The following is a 17,120-nucleotide window of genomic DNA, read 5'->3' on the forward strand; positions in this document are numbered from 1 at the left end:
TTTCTTCCTGGAAAGTCCTGGGGGCTCTCTGTTGCTTGCCTATGTGCCCCCAGCCTTGGCCCTGGAGTCTCCATCTGGGGGCTGAGTTCTTGAACATCGGTGGTTCCAGCCATGCTTTCTGCTTTCTTTCTTTTTTCTCTCTCTCTTTTTTTCTCTCTTTTCTTTTTTTTCTCTTTTTTTCTCTTTCTTTTCTGCTTTCTTTCTGCACCTCACACTTGCTTGAGCATCGCCTCCCCAGCCCACCCCCACACTCCTTACTCCCCCCAGGCAGCTAGCTAGTGTTCCTGGCGCTTTCGCATCCTTATTATCTCACGGAGAAGGTCAAGAGGGTGAATAATTGGTGTCAACACTGTGAACTTTGTTACTACTCTTAAAGATAATATTCATTAACAGCAATGTTTGAAATCCGCATCTCCTCAACACTATGTATGGTCTAGTGGTTTTCCACTCTTGCTATGCATTACAATTACCTGGAGGGCTCTTGAAAACCATCCATACCCAGACACCCTCCCCAGGCTAATTAAATGAGAAGCACAGTGCAGCCATTACTCTCCATCAGGCATAATTACGTCTTCACATCTTTGTAAGCCATGGATCCCAGTCCTTGACCCACAAAAAGAACTAGCAGGAGAGCTTGGTGGATCCCTCCCATGCTGAGGAGGGACTGACAATCTGTAGTATCCTTTTAGATTTTGGAGTTGTTTCTTCCTTTACTCCTATCTCTGCCTCCCTTCTTTCTAAAAGCACGTTTTTCTCAAGTCACTATTTTTCTAAATGTACTCTACAGTCATAGCAGGGGAGTTGCAGAAAACCATAGGGTTCCCAAAGATCCGTCTGGTCCTAAACCCTGGAACCCATGGATGTTATATTACTTTCTTGTTTGGAGATGAGGTTTTTACAATGTAATTAAGTTAGAAATTTTGAGATGAGGAGACTATCCTAGATTATCTTGAGTGGGCAACAAATGCCATCATAAGTGTCATTATAAGAGAGAGACAGAGGAAGATTGGACCCACAGAAGAGGGGGCCATGTGAAGGTGGAGGCAAAGATTGGAGTGATATGGTCACAAGCCAAGGCCTGCTGGCCAACAGCCACCAGAAGCTGGAAGAGGCAAAAAATGGATTCTCCCCTAGGGCCTCAGGAGGGAGTGTGGCCCTGCTGACACCTTGACTTTGAACTTTGGGCCTTTGGAATGTGGGAGAATAAATTTCTGTTGTTTTTAGTTTCACCTCCATGTGGCCATTTGTTATGGTGGCCCGAGGAAGCTGATATGGTAACCAAACAAGTTTGATAACTTTTGTCTTTATAACAGTTCCTATGCTAACAAGCATTGTTAGCCCTGGACAAATGCTCCCCTAGAACGTGCCTTGTGCTAGGTCACAGGCTAGCCAGCGTTGCAGGCTCTGTGTGTGCAAGACCTTTACGCACGAGTTACAGCCGTACACAGATACATCATGTGTACATCATTTATAAACTCATTCAATAAATGCTTATGAGCACCTACCATGTGTCAGAAATTACTCAAGCCACGAAGCATATAGTGATTTAAAAAGCAAAAATAAGGGCACCTTGGTGGCTCAGTTGGTTGAGAGTCTGACTCTTGGCTCAGGTTGTGATCTCATGGGTCCTGAGATCAAGCCCCCAGTCGGGCTCCGCCCTCAGCCAGAGTCGGCTTCAATATTCTCTCTCTCTCTCTGACCCTCACTCTTGCTCTTGCTCTCGCTTGCTCTCAAATAAATAAATCTTTAAAAATAAAGAAACAGTGAACATAAAAACAATAAAAACAAAGAGCGAAAATCATGTCTCTTGTGAAAAGTATATTCTAATGAAACAGTCAATAAATAAAGAAGCAAATAAATAGCACGTGGTTATTAATGCTAGGAAGAACATAAAAATGAGCTAAAAGGGTAGAGAGGGATGGGGTGGCTCCTTTAGAGAGGGTAGCAGAGAAAGCCAAGCATTTCACCAGGTGATTACCTAAATTAATCGCATGCAGTCCTCTCAAGAACCATGTCATCTTTGCCATGTGTGGTCCGTATTATCTCCATTTTTCAGATGAGGAAACTGAGGCCAGGGCAGTGAAGTGACTCGCCCAGATCATCCAGCTATCAAGTGGCTAATATGGGATTGAAACCCAGGCTTGGGGGGCGCCTGGGTTGCTCAGCGGTTGAGCCTGTCTGCCTTCGGCTCGGGGCGTGATCCTGGAGTCTCGGGATCGAGTACAGGGATTGAGTCCCACATCGGGCTCCCTGCGTGGAGGCTGCTTCTTCCTCTGCCTTTCTCTCTCTGTGTGTCTCTCATGAATAAATAAATAAAATCTAAAAAAGAAAGAAAGAAAGAAACTGAGGCTTGACGGACACCACGGCCCACACATAAGGTCCATTTACTAGTAGCATGCTACAGATCATCTGTACTCAGTGGGACCCCCACTGAGATCCTCCAGAGCCTGCCTTGGCCTCTCTATACCAGTGGAATGAACAGTTCCAAGGGTGAGAAGACTGGAGATCAGATGGCGAGGAGCACTCCTCTCAGAGACTTGCCCCACGGAATTCCTCCAGTCTCTTTCTGTGTCAGGAAGGTAGGCACGGAGTACTGGAGCTTCCTGCTTTCTCCCCTGGTTGTTCTCAGCTCTCCTTTCTGTCCTACCCCAACAGCTGGGGCCCTCAGGGCAGGGCCATGGGATCCAGATAAAGGGAGTCTTTCATTTTCATGGCTTCGTGATTCTGCTGCACTTCTGGGTCCTAGATGGCATGGGTAGGACTTGAGCAGAGGCCAGCCAAGCCTTGGAAACAGTGGGGTATGCTAGCAGCAGCAGGTGGCCCACTTTGGCTAGGATATAGGATGCCCAAAGCAGAGGTAAAGAATAAGGCTGGGCAGGAAGCCGGCACCAGATCACAGAACAGCCCTCACTCTCTGGGCTAGTGTTGGCCAAAGCACATGCTGCAGACAACACATGTCTCAGGATAGTAATAGCAGTGACAGGAAGGGGCATTACATGAGAAAGTAGAGGTTTCTTGCCAATAGGTTGGAGTACAAAGAGACTAAACATATCTCCTTTTTTTTTAAGATTTACTTATTTATTTGACATGGGGGGGCAGGAAGCTCAAGCAGACTCCCCACTGAGCGTAAAGCCCAATGCAGGGCTCATCCCAAGACCCATGAGATCATGACCTGAGCCAAAATCTAGAGTTGGATGCTTAATTAACCAGCTGCACCACCCAAGCACCCCTAAACAGATCTCTGCCAGACTTCCCAGACCTCACATGAGGGCAGAGGACAAGCCCAGAAGCCACTGTGGATGCCATCCTCGCGGTAAAGGTGGACAGAGACCCCCTAGAGGCAGGCTGGGCTCGGGGTGGTCAATCAGTGCTGTGGACTCCAGCTCTGAATCACCTTCTGTCCCCTCCCTGCCACCTCACTTCAGCTAACATTCCCTCCAACCTGTTTCCCTGCACCTACTTTCCCTGAAAACCTCTCTCCTCTTCCAATTCACTTCCTAACCCCACCGCCTCCCTTCCCCTCACCCCTCCCATCTTGGGCCTCTTCAGAAGCAAGTGCTCTTGCCTCTCCAGCTATACTAGAAGCTACAGTAACTTATAGATGCTCTGGGTAGTCATGTGAAAGACCTCTATTCATGAGCAAATATGCTAAAAATTCATCTGAATTCCACAGAGGGTTTGTCCTAAGGTATCCTCCAAAACAATCTAGAATTTTTTAAAATACCATTTGCCTTTTTTTTTTAGACCCAGACAGGCTCAGCTTTGAGCTTTACCACACTGTTGGTTTCCATAGCAACCACTCCTGGTTCCAGACTCCTGTCCTTCATCTCCTGTGCTGGCACCCAGCTGTGAAATGCCAGAGGCAGCTTGCTCCCCAGTTCCAGAAAGGGGCCCTGCCTTGGTTCCCCCCCACCCCAGTTCCCACACTGGCTTAGCCACTCTGGGACCTTGGCTGGGGATTTGCATAATGAGCAGCACAATGGCCCTTCCACCAGGCCCAGCTAGGAGGGTGGGGGTGGTCAGCTTCAGGCTGCTCTGCTCCTCTTAAATTCAAATGATGACCTCTTCAAACCTGAGGCAGTAGAGGAGGGTGGTTAAAAGTGTGGTCTTTGAAGCCAGACTGCTTGGTTTGAAATCCAGGCTCTGCTGCTTATTGCTTATTAGTCGTTTAACCACAGCAAGTTACTTATTTGCGTCTGATTCCTCATCTTTAAAATAGGAATTTAAATAGAATCTATGACAAAGACTTGTGAGGATATGTATGTGTAATGGTGCTTTATTTTTTAAAAGATTTTATTTTATTTTAAATATTTTATTTATTTATTTGAGAGAGAGAGACAGAAAGAGCAGAAGCAGGGAGAGAGGCAGATGGAGAGACAAAAGCAGACTCTCCGCTAGCAAGGAGTCCCATACGGGGCTCAAATCCAAGACCCCAAGATCATGACCCGAGCCAAGGCAGAGGCTCAACAGATTGAGTCACCAAGGTGTTCCCTAAAGATTTTGCTTATTTATTCATGAGAGACACACACACACACACAGAGAGAGGCAGAGACATAGGCAGAGGGAGAAGCAGGTTCCCTGCAAGGAGCCCAATGCGAGACTCAATCCTGGACCCCAGGATCACGCCCCCCCCACCACCACCGAGCCAAAGGCAGACACTCAACCACTGACCCACCCGGCGTCCCTGTAATGGTGCTTTAAAACAGGACTTGGGGTGCCTGGGTGGCTCAGCTGGTAAAACATCTGCCTTCAGCTCGGGTCATGATCTCAGGGTCCTGGGATCGAGTCCCACATCGGGTTCCTTGCTCAGCAGGGAGTCTGCTTCTCCCTCTCCCTCTGCCTCTGCCTCTGCCTGTCCCCCACCTCATGCTCTCTCTCATTCAATTAAATATAAATAAATAAATAAATAAATAAATAAATAAATAAATAAAACAGCACCTGGTACGTAGTTCTACCTAATTGTTGATGGTGCCCATCTGTATCATCATCAACAAGACATTTTGGCTGAGTCAGCAATTAATGTGGTATTCTGTTAGCAAGGAAACTGTGGGTACCACGGAAACTATTTGGTGTCCCCTCAAGCTCCTTTAAAGGCCTGACCCCTGGAAGCAAGGACGAACTTCCAAGGCCTGGCGCATTCTGTACCCACTGCTCTGAGTAGATGGGTAGGTTCTTCATCTAGAAGGGATCTCTCACCTCATTACCCATGAAAACTTGGGCGCAGGAGTCAAAACTGGCACCCAGGCCCCCCGGTCAAAGGCCTGGGCACTTTGACCAATTCTGCAACTCAGGCAGGGCCAAGGCTCAGGCCTCCCAGCCTGGTGTGCCGTATCTCACTGCAAACGAAGCTGCCCCTATGGGTGTGCCTGGTCCCAGGAGCACCTACCTTGGCAGCCATACCGAGGTGGGTAGCTAACAAGTCACACCTAGTACTAACCACGTTGCTAGGCAGGGTTCTGGGCATCTGTACACATACAGCATACTGCATCTTTCCATCCACAGAGGAGACCAAAGCACAAAGTGAAATTACCTGCTCAGGGTCACAGGGCCAGTAAATGGCAGAGCCGGGAATCCGATCCAGTCTGTTCCACTGTCCTTGTGCTCACGTGCTCTGCCACACTGCCTCACACAGGGCCAGTTCAGCTCTGACCACCGAGCACCAAGCACCAATGCCCTGGCCTGTGCAGATGACTTGGTGCCCAGTTGGAGAGTTATGGGCTCAACACAGAGGAGGCAGGGTCTGGGCCATAGCAGCATCTGCACAGGAAAAAGCCCCTGGAGGCCAATGCCAGCTCTCTGTTGGGATTTTAGGAAATGTGTGTGGCTAGTTGAGGACTTGCCCAGAAGGCCCAAGAGTCAGGCAGAAACTGTCAGATCAGATCAAGCCCATCACCAAGGGGCCTCATGCAGGGTCCCAGGAGGCCAGCTTAAAACACAACTAACTGGGTACCCTCCAAGGTTAGCACCCAGGGAGGGACGTTGGTCAGCCCCGTTTGCTCAGTGGACTACCTCTGGCATGGGCACCAGGGTTTCCAGGGTGCATCTTTTCCTCTTCCTGAGAGCCCAGCAGCAGCCAAGAGCCCTAGCCCAGAGTTCAGGAGAGCAGCCCTCCTGACAGTGACTCTCCCAGTTTGGTGGGCCTGCTTTCATTAGGAAAGACAATCCCAGGCTTTCAGCCAGTGACAGCCTCTGAAGGACACACTCCCCAATTCCCCGTCTTCAGCGCCTCTGAGCCCAGGACAGTGTGGCCTGAAAGCCTCAGGCACAATTTATGTTCTCTGGGGGGTGCTGAGCAGCTTCAAGAAGAGCAGGCCCCATTTCCCTTCCTGGTTCGAAAGGCCTTGGGGGGTGTTGGGAGGGAGTCAGGGCTGAGAGGTCACGGGTAGCCAGGCAGAGGGAAAAGGGAAGAAGCCCAGGATTCGGGAAGTAAGAAGAGCCTGGCCGCGAGCGAGCGAGCGAGCGAGCGGCAAGCAGCGGAGGGGAGCTGGGAAGCTGCGGTACACAGACCGCGACAGGAAACCGGCTGCAGCAGCGCTGGGGCCTCCGCGGGGTCTGCTCCTGTGTGGAAGCGGGCAAAGCCTGGGACTCCGCGGCTGGACAGTTCAACACCCTCGTTCCCTGGTGCTTGCCCCACACCGGGAACAGGCACAACCCCTGGGCCGGCCCCGGGGACGTCTGGAGTGGGATGGCTTCTTCAGCACCACCGACCCGACCGTCACCAACCCCTGAGCCCCTGGGCAAGCAGGGCCGCGTTCTCCACCCTGAGCAGCACCGCGTCCTGAGCGTGCGGGAGTGCGCCCGTTCCCAGGGCTTCGCGGACACCTACCGGCTGTTTGGCAACATCCTAGATGGCACCGCCAGGTGGGGAATGCTGTGCCACCGCCCCCGCCAAAGCCGTGGGCTCGGAGACCAGCGCTGTATGCTGGCCAAAGCTCGAGAGTGCCTCAGTTAAAACCAAGGAGGAGGAAACTGCTTAAGGACTAGTTTTGCCCTCCTGTCGCCCTTGTTTCTGGCACCAAGGATCCCCAACATGCGCTGATGTTGTATTTCTAACATGTCAAAATCTGTCAGTTCAAATGTGTCGTTCACAGTGTTTGTGGCCTTGGCTGACATGGAGCTGCTCTGTGAGGTTTGCTTATCAACTAATGACTTAGTGATCAAACTGCACAGTACTTTGTGCATTCTGGATTTTAAAGTTTTTTATTATGCGTTAATCAAATCTACCTCTGTATGAGTGGAAATTAAGACTTTATGTAGTTTATATATGTTGTAATATTTCTTCAAATAAATCTCTCCTTTTTTTCCTAAATAAAATGAGAATTTTATTAAAGATATTTATCTTATACAACAAGAATAAAATCAATTTTCACTGCCGGTCCCGGCATCCAGTTATAATAACATTAAAATATATTGTTTATGTGCGGGTGGGGCCATTTCTCTTTTCAGATTGGTCAATGAGGAGAACACCACAGTGCACTTCTTTCAGAATATTGGCTTGGTGGCTGGACCTGGAGGAGAGCATTTTTATTGTTAATCAATGCCAATCAAGTCTGAGCCTTGATGTTAAACAGGGATTTTTTTTTCCAGTTTAGCAGTATTTTATTTTATTTTTAATAATAAATTTATTTTTTATTGCTGTTCAATTTACCAACATACAAAATAACACCCAGTGCTCATCCTGTCAAGTGCCCCCCTCAGTGCCCGCCACCCAGTCACCCCCACTCCCCGCCCTCCCCCCCTTCTACCACCCCTAGTTCGTTTCCCAGAGTTAGGAGTCTTCATGTTCTGTCTCCCTTTCTGATATTTCCTACACATTTCTTCTCCCTTCCCTTCTATTCCCTTTCACTATTATTTATATTCCCCAAATGAATGAGAACATGGAGGGATGGAGGGGGCGGTGCTGCTGGGCAAGGCCGCTGGGCCACAGCCAGGGAACCCTTGTTCCCAGGCAGCCTCCGCCCCCACTTTTCTTCACTCAAGGTTTCTAAGCTGGTCTCCGGAATAGCATCTGACACCAAACCCATCCTGCTTGAGGAAGATTCCTTCAGTAACTTTCATTTCGATGTGGTATCAGACTTGGAGAAAAGTTGCAAAAGTACAAAGAACCCCCTTACACATGTATCAGTAATTATCTGCCTGTTGCCTGGTTTGCTTCATCCCTGCCTCACCTTCTCTCACTCTGCCTGTTTGTGTTCCAAGTCCTGGGTAAGAAAGTTGAAGTCGTGATCGCCCTTACCCTTAAAATATCTCAGTGCGCATTTCCCACAGACTTTTTTTTTTATCACATTTTTGAAATCTACAAAATAGCATGGGCCATAGTCAAATCTCTGGGCCATAGTCAAATTTTGCCTATCATCTCAGATTTTTAACTTAATTTTTAAAAAGATTTTACTTATTTATTCATGAGACACACACACACAGAGAGAGAGAGAGACAGGCAGAGACACAGGTAGAGGGAGAAGCAGGCTCCATGCAGGGAGCCTGACGTGGGACTCGATCCCGGGACCCCAGGATCAGGCCCTGGGCTGAAGGTGGCGCTAAACCGTTGAGCCACGCGGGCTGCTCATAGCTTAATTTTTTTAAAAGACTGTTTATTCATGAGAGATGCAGAAAGTGAGGCAGAGACATAGGCAGAGGGAGAAGCAGATTCCCTAAGGGGAACCCGATGCAAGACTCGATCCCAGGGCCCCAGGATCACCACCCGAGCTAAAGTCAGATGTTCAACCACTGAGCCACCCAGGAGCCCCAATGTTTAGCTTAATTTTATTTTCCTTTTGGATGGCTTCTTACTCATTCAGCTAACACATGAATACGGTCTCTGTGTGAACCATTAAGATAAGGCCAAAGTGGTCCTCTTGGAACACCTTGATCCCAGTCCCTTATACCTTAAAAGGTATTATAGTGTGATGAGCAAAGGTGGGAGGTCTCTGCCACTTGCTGGTCATGTGGCTTTGAATGAGCTCCTTAAACTTCGTGTCTCTGTCATTTGTAAAACAGGGATGATAAGAGCCATAGTGTCAAAGTTACTACATAGTTACAGCGATTAAATGAAATCATCCCAATAAAGCTCTCAGAATAGTGCCTGGCACATAGTTACATCATCAGTAAATGTCAGCTGTTCTTCTTAACCTGGTTCACCTTACTCCATGGGGCAACCCAAGGGAATGCAACGACCAAACATTGGGCCCACCCATGACTTTGTTCCAAGGGGTAGCCCAGCTCACCAGTGTGGAGGGACATCCCCCCAGTTCTTTTTTTTTTTTAATTTTATTTATTTATGATAGTCACAGAGAGAGAGAGAGAGAGAGAGAGAGGCGGAGACACAGGCAGAGGGAGAAGCAGGCTCCATGCACCGGGAGCCCGACATGGGATTCGATCCCGGGTCTCCAGGATCACGCCCTGGGCCAAAGGCAGGCACTAAACCGCTGTGCCACCCAGGGATCCCTCCCCCCAGTTCTTTATGGGAGCAACTGGAACTTGACAACCCATCAAGATCAGGTTTCCATAACCAGATTTGTGCACATCAGCAACATTGCCACTTGTACTGGACAGGCCTGGGCTGAGGTGGATGTCATCCCAGGTGTAGGGTGGTGGAAACAGATGCATGCTGACCCCCTACATGGGGAACTTTCCAGGCCAGGCCTGCCAGGGCTGGCCTTCTGTGGGATGGAGTTTTCTAGGAGCAACACAGACTCTCCTGGGGACATTGTGAAAAGTGTCTGGCACTTAGCAGATTTTTGCTTAGTCCTCCAGGCCTCTCATCATGGAGATTCTGACATTTCTTCTCCCTGGTAAGAGGGGAGGAGCAGGGCAAGATGAATGGGGATGTGGTGAGATTTACCAAAGCATACTCTAGGACACAAGATGCCTGTTGGGACTGTGTAGTGAGTAAGGCATGACTCTTAGAGGAACCAGTCCCTGGGCAGCAGTGTGCTTTGGTGGGGGCAGGGGAGCAGGCGTCTCCAGCCCCAGCAGTCAGAATAGTGTATCAGAAAGAAGCCTAGATAGGAATCTTGTCACACTCCCAGCCTGGGACAAGTCACTTTGCTTCTCTGAACCACCATTTCCATTCTTTAGAAGAGATCATGTGGGGGCACCTGGGTGGCTTAGTGGGTTGAGTGTCAACTCTTGGTTTCAGGTCATCATCTCAGGGCCATGAGGTCGAGCCCCATGTTGGGCTCCATGCTGAGCCCCAAGATTCTCCTTCTCTGGCTCATTCTAAAAAAATAAAAATAAAGATATCATGTATATGGAAGTAAAAGTCTTGCTGAATGGAAGCTATTTTCACGCACCAGTTCCCAGGCACTACTGGCAACAGGATGGTACGAAGGTCACTGTACTTAGGTCCTGATTTCCTTGCCTTGGCACCTGCTGTTCCCATCACCTGAACTGCCTTGACAAATGATGGCAACATCCTCCTGCTCTGCTCCCAAAAGGAACAAGGGCCTTGCAACTTGGGAAATCACCCTCTTGGGCGTGGAGTGCATACCAGCGCATGGCCCCAGCACTTAAAATGTTCTCAGCTCCCAGTAGGTCTCAGAGCTGCAGGAGGCAGCTGTGGAAGAGGGCCCGAGAGGGGGATCCCAGTCCCTGGGCCTCCCTGTGACTTAAACTCTTCTTCTTTGGAGAGAAGGGCCGGTGGAAGTCCCAGCCCCATCTGGGGGCAGACCCACACTCCTTCGTGGGGCTAGTTAGGCCTCTTCTTAACCACGTGTTATTCTTAACCCACGTGTTAAGAAAGGCCCTGCCACAGCCAAGGCCATAATCGAACCCCACAAGAAGCCAGGGCCTCACTGAGCCCACTTGTCTGACAGCTAGGGGCCTTTGGAACCAGGGGCAGGGTGTGGGGACGTGGCATTGTGAAGCTGTAGGAGGGAGGCTGTGAGGCAGCAGACACTGAAGGGGAGGAAGAAACGGCCCCTTTCCCTGGCTGGCCCAAAAGAGAGCTGTAGAAGCCTTCCTTCCTGTGAGGGCCTGGGCCCAGGGCTCAGACCTCTGAGCCTCCCATCTCCCCAAACCACAGCCCAGAGGTGTGAAAGAAAGAAAAAAACAGGGGGATGGGTGGCAGAGAAGAGACAGGTGCACATTTCACACCTTGACCGCAGGTGGGGCCCGGAACAGCTTCGCTCTGAGTAACTTCCTCCTGAAGCTTCCCCACTGGCTGCTCAGGAAGGCAGAAGCAGGAGGGCACAGCTAGCAAAACTCTGAGTGTGGGCGTTCCCCCCCCACCAGCCCCTGCCCCACTCCATCTAGGTGGGTGCCCCCGAGGGCTGGACCTGCCTCTGACCTGCTGTGGGGGCCCGCTCGGGGCAGGAGGGGACCAAGGTAGAGGGGCAGGCAAGGCTTTGGCCAGGCACTATGGCCAAGGCACTTCTGAGGATCTGAGTGGCGACATGGAACAGGAGCCTACCATGGCCCTGCCATCCTGAGGCCCCTGGAGAGGCTGATTTGGAAAGTGACCAGAAGGAGGAGGGACCTGCTGCTCACCAGGCACCTACTGGGTGCCACGCACCTCCATGTACCATTCGCAGTCCACGCAGCAACCCTCCCACATGGGGACTGTGTATATCTGTACTTTTCAGATGAGGAACCTGGGGCAGAGAAGCAAAATGATTTGCCTGACTTTACATGGCATGGAAGCCTTTCTGGAGGCCAAATCCTTGCCCCCTACCCCCCCACACACACCGCACACACACCCCCTACCACCACCGCATGCCCCACAAGGCAGGGGCTCTATCCCGGGGCTCCCTTGACCTGAGAGGCTCCCAGTCACTCTACGTGTGTGGCCAACATCCCTCTCAACTCGGCATTCTCTGCCAGGCTCCTATCACGTGCTGGGCCCTGGAAGGGACCTTCCAAACTCAGTGAGCTCCATTGAGCTCAGTTCATCTTAGAACCACCCTGATGGAGGGACCAGCACAAAACAGCTCTGTCCCTTGTCCAAGGTCCCACAGCTCGCACAGGTGGGGATCATTGTCCCCATGTGCCCAATGGGGACTGGGGCATAGGAAAGGGACCAGGAATCCCTAGACTTTTAAATTTCACACAGACCAGTGACTTTCCAACCTCGACGCAGAGCCACCCCACCCCAGGCAGTCGTCCACTTGGGCCAACACAAGCTATCTCCAGGTCTATTGGCTAATTTCTTCTTCCATTTCATAAAGAAAAGATCCCTTTAATACCCGAAAGGGGATGAAGGACATCTGTGCGGAACACAAGACCTGCTGTTAAGTGGAACAGACAGAGGTTTTTGTCATCCTCACTTCTTTCACATGTAAAAACCCTGTGAGTGGAAACTTTTCACAGGCCGGCAGCCAGAAACTGTGGTCCCAGCTCCGAGCCTCCCTCCTCACTCTGCGGGAAGTCCGGTGCCAAGTCCTACCCATCTTAAGTGTCGAGGTACCTGGACTCACCAGTTCTGTCCACTTGTGCTTCTCCTGGCATCTGTCAGGCCCTCAGTTCCCTGTGGCCCAGAACTTGCAGCTGACAAGCTCTTTAGAGCAATGATTAAGTCACATCTTCTGTCCACAGAAAGTGGGCAAGGGGCTCACTCTCTTGCCATGGATGCTGTTTACAGCTTTCCCTCGAAATCAGGAGGGCCCAACCTCTTACCCAACCCTATTCTTCTCCCTCTCGCCCCAGAAGCGACTGCTCTTGTGAATTTTTAGGATCTCCAGTCCCTGTCTTATTTTTTTAATTTATTTTTTTGTGAAGATTCTCGTTTTTTGAAGTAACCTCTCCACCCAACGTGGGGCTCGAACTCACAGCCCCGAGACCAAGAGTTGTGTGTTCCACCGACCGAGCCAGCCAGGTGCTCCTCCAGCCCTGGTTTGAAACTCCTAGAACAAACAGCTGCATCCCAAACAACACGGTATTGCTTCATATGTGTGGTTTCTAGAATTTACGTAAGTGGTATCCAACTCTACATGATATTATGCAACTGGGCTTTTCCACCATGTTGTCATTGGATTTTTCCAGCTGTGGCCACGTCAAAATATATAGCTTTGGGTCATTTGTTTTTAACTGCATGACTATATCTCAGTTTACCCACTGAAAAACACCAAAGGCAGTGGGATGAGTGGTAAAGAGAGAGGAAGCCGTGGTTTCATTCCCACCACCCAGCCTTAATTGTTGGGTCTGCTGAAGGGTCTCTCCCCATTCTGGACTAACCATGGGGATAACCGCCCACCTCACAGGGGAGTTGTGTGGTTTAAGTGAGGCTGTGTCAGAGAAAGCGCCTAAAGCACTGTCTAGCACATACCAGGCTCATGCCTAGTAGGTAGTTCCCTTTCTTGGTCCCCTGGTGATTAGTGGGGTGGGGCAATAGTGGAGTACTAGTTTCAGTGTGATGGACTGCTTTGAAATATTTTCATTTTGGGGAGCTGCCCAGGTGGCTCAGTCGACTGGGCGTCTGCCTTCGGCTCGGGTCATGGTCTTGGGGTCCTAGGGATTGAGCCCCAGTGTCATGGGCTCCCTGCTCTGCAGGGAGCCTGCTTCTCCCTCTCCTCTGGCCCTTCCCCTCCTGCTTGGGCTCACGCTTTCCCTCTCTCTCTCAAATAAATAAATAAAACCTTTAAAAATAAATGAACAAAATAAATCATTTTCATTTTTATTTCTTTTATTTATTTTTTTAAAGACTTATTTATTTTTATTTATGATAGACACACAGAGAGAGAGAAAGAGGCAGAGACACAGGAGGAGGGAGAAGCAGGCTCCATGCCGGGAGCCCGATGTGGGACTCGATCCCGGGACTCAATTCCGGGACTCCAGGATCATGCCCTGGGCCAAAGGCAGGCGCCAAACCGCTGAGCCACCCAGGGATCCCCTCATTTTCATTTTTAAAGACAGTTAAGCTCTTTTGCAGCCTTAAGACGATTAGCAATGCAATCTGCAACTTTGCACGGATCTGCTCCAGCCTGGGTCCGAGGAGCACAAGTTCCAGTGCACTGAGCATTGACTCTCCCAATGCAGGAGAAGCAGCTTCTGCCCCAGTGGCAGCAGGGCTGCCCTCCATTTCCCAGACTCCGCTGCTCCTTCAAATATCTCCCCGCAGAGGACCTGCCCTTCCCCATGGCCCCAGCCTTTTGGGTCCCAGGCTTGTGACCAATTACTCCAGAACAGCTTCCCCTGGCCCGGGTAGAGGATGACTGGAATGAGAACTCTCGGGGCCTCGGGTCTGAGATCCGGTACAGACAACCCCATGGAAGAGGTTGCTGCCGAGAATCATGTGAAACCCTCACTTCCTCTGTGTAGTGTAGGTTCCTGACCACAAGCACCAAAGCAGAGGGGGCAGGCGGCACACAGCCCTACAGCCAGAGTACCAGCCCAGCCATGGTCCCTGAGGTGAGTGCTGCTGCCCAGGGGTCCGGTGCACAGCTTAGAGTAGAGACACTAGAAGAACGTCACTCAGGACACTAGGTGAAAGTCAGGGCTGGCCCATGAGCCAGGGCCACCTGAGGGCTGCGTGAGTAGATAGAAAAGGCAGGGGTGGTGGCCGAAGGAGCCCCGGGACAGGGAATTGGGAACCCACCTTGGCCCCCCACTTATGTATGACCACAGGCGAGTCCCCTTTCCTGTCTGGCTTTGGTGCCTCATCTGCAGAAAGCGGGAGGTAGAGGCTTACCACTGGATGGCCTCTAAGGCTTCCTTCAGCGATGACTTGGAACTTACTCTTCCATGCGGGACCAAATTGACACAGAGAAGGCTTGCAGCTCGGGGAGGGGGCAGCTTTGCAGGGTCACGGGGTGAGGAATATTTCCACTAGAGCTTGGTTGGGGAGCCCCCAGTGGGTGGCAGATGGCCTCGGAGTTTGGGAAGGGAAGAATGGGAGCAAAAAGCACGTGACTGGGGGGGCGCTTCTGTGTAGAGGCCCCATAGGGGCAGGAAGTTGGGGGTCCCCAGGCAAGGACTAAGGAGGGAAGTGGAGGGCCAGTGACTGACTGGGAGGGGGGACTGGAGGAAGGTAGTAGAACTAGGTGTGGCCCGGAAAACAGAAGGGCTAGCCGGCCAACCAGGAAGAGCCAGGAGAGAGGAGAGGGGGCAGGGAAGGCTCTTGACCTGGGAGGGAAGCCCTCTTTGGGGCCCACAATCCCTGGGCTGATGGGATAGCCCAAGAGGGTGAGAAGGGTGGCGGTGGTAAGGGTGGTCCAAGGCTGGGCAGACCCGAGTTCAGTAAAGGCAAAGCCTTGGAAGAAAGGCAGGGACGGTTCCAGGGGACGGCCCAGGCCTGGGGCCTGCTTTCCCAGAGGAGCCCCTCAGAGCCACCGCGCTCCAAGCAGCAAGGAGCACCGCCAGGCCTTCATGCAGTGCGCCCCGCGCCTCCCTCCACAGATGAGTGAACGCCAGGTGTTCCAAGCCTCGGAGCTCACCTACCTCCTGGAGAACTGTAGCTCCTCCTACGACTATGCCGAGAATGAGAGCGACTCCTGTTGTGCCTCCCCGCCTTGCCCGCAGGACATCAGCCTGAACTTTGACCGTGCCTTCCTGCCCGCCCTGTATGGCCTCCTCTTCCTGCTGGGGCTTCTGGGCAACGGCGCTGTGGCAGCAGTGCTGCTGAGTCAGCGGGCGGCGCGGAGCAGCACCGACACCTTCCTGCTCCACCTGGCCGTGGCCGACATGCTGCTAGTGCTCACGCTGCCCCTGTGGGCGGTGGACACCGCCGTCCAGTGGGTCTTCGGATCAGGCCTCTGCAAGGTGGCCGGGGCCCTGTTCAACATCAACTTCTATGCGGGGGCCCTCCTGCTCGCCTGCATCAGCTTTGACCGGTACCTGAGCATCGTGCACGCCACGCAGCTTTACCGCCGGGGCCCCCCAGCCCGCGTGACCCTCACCTGTGTGGTCGTCTGGGGGCTCTGCCTCTTCTTTGCCATCCCAGATTTCATTTTCCTGTCGGCCAACCGCGACGAGCGCCTAAATGCCATGCATTGTCAGTACAACTTCCCGCAGGTGGGCCGCACGGCCCTGCGTGGGCTGCAGCTCGTTGCTGGCTTCCTCCTGCCCTTGCTGGTCATGGCCTACTGCTATGCCCGCATCCTGGCCGTGCTGCTGGTCTCCAGGGGCCAGCGGCGCCTGCGGGCCATGCGGCTGGTTGTGGTGGTCGTGGTGGCCTTTGCCCTCTGCTGGACCCCCTACCACCTGGTGGTGCTGGTAGACACCCTCATGGACCTGGGGGCCTTGGACCGCAACTGTGGCCGAGAAAGCCGTGTGGATGTGGCCAAGTCTGTCACCTCGGGCCTGGGCTATATGCACTGCTGCCTCAACCCACTGCTCTACGCCTTTGTGGGTGTCAAGTTCCGAGAGCGAATGTGGATGCTACTCCTGCGCCTGGGCTGCCCCGACCATAGAGGGCACCAGCGGCATCCAACATTGTCCCGCCGGGAGTCATCCTGGTCCGAGACCACAGAGGCCTCCTACTCTGGCTTGTGAGGCTGAGCGGGGGGAGGGGGCGGCCTCTCCTTTCACTGAGCAGCCTGGCTGCCTACCCCCACCCTCCAGGTTCCTCCCTCCCTCTCCCTGTTGCCTTACTCCTCGCGCTGCCCCTGGGATTCTCCAGCAGCCCCAGCACCCCTGGTTCTCCTGGGGGGCCACCCCCTCAACCCTCCGCTAGCTCTAGGAGCTACGCCATTGCTGCTCCTTAGCTCCAAGCCCCACTGCCGTTCCCGAAAGCACCCCACTGCTGCCTTGGGGCCCCACCGCCCTTCTTATCCAGTTACTAGACCTTGGCCTTTCCCGGTTCAGGAAGTATGAAGCCAACAGCATAGTAGAGGCTGCCCCTATGGGAACTTGGCCCAGCCCTCCCCCGAACTCAGCAGCAACTGTAGCTGTGGTCCCCAAGATCTCTGTAGTTGCTCCATGTTTAATTGTCATGTCTAAAATTCTGCTTACGACTTTTCAATAAACATGATCGTTGGGACCAGGGAGGTCAGTCGTGCATCATTACATCATTAGAGCCACCCCGGCACAGGCTTCAGGGATGCATTTCCTGTTCTCCTTGCCTGGCCCTAGGGCTGTGCCAGCCAGCGCCGCTGCTTGTGTTCACAGCTATGTTGAGCCTCCTCTCTGCCCTCCTGGGTACTCTTGCCCCTTTCAGGGAAGCACCCAGGTGCATGGGTGTGGGCTAA

The 17,120-nt window shown here is 52.2% G+C and overlaps 1 protein-coding gene across 1 annotated transcript; it reads left to right on the plus strand.

Moving 5' to 3' along the window:
• Positions 1-14,222: 14,222 nt before the first annotated feature.
• Positions 14,223-16,917, plus strand: CXCR3 (C-X-C motif chemokine receptor 3). The gene is made up of 2 exons (XM_077887576.1): positions 14,223-14,343; positions 15,331-16,917. Exons 1-2 carry the CDS (start codon positions 14,332-14,334, stop codon positions 16,423-16,425), a joined length of 1,107 nt encoding a protein of 368 aa, XP_077743702.1. The 5' UTR covers positions 14,223-14,331; the 3' UTR covers positions 16,426-16,917.
• The last annotated feature ends 203 nt before the right edge of the window (positions 16,918-17,120 follow it).

Source organism: Canis aureus, chromosome X (assembly GCF_053574225.1).
Source record: "Canis aureus isolate CA01 chromosome X, VMU_Caureus_v.1.0, whole genome shotgun sequence".
In the NCBI taxonomy this organism is placed as follows: Eukaryota; Metazoa; Chordata; class Mammalia; order Carnivora; family Canidae; genus Canis; species Canis aureus.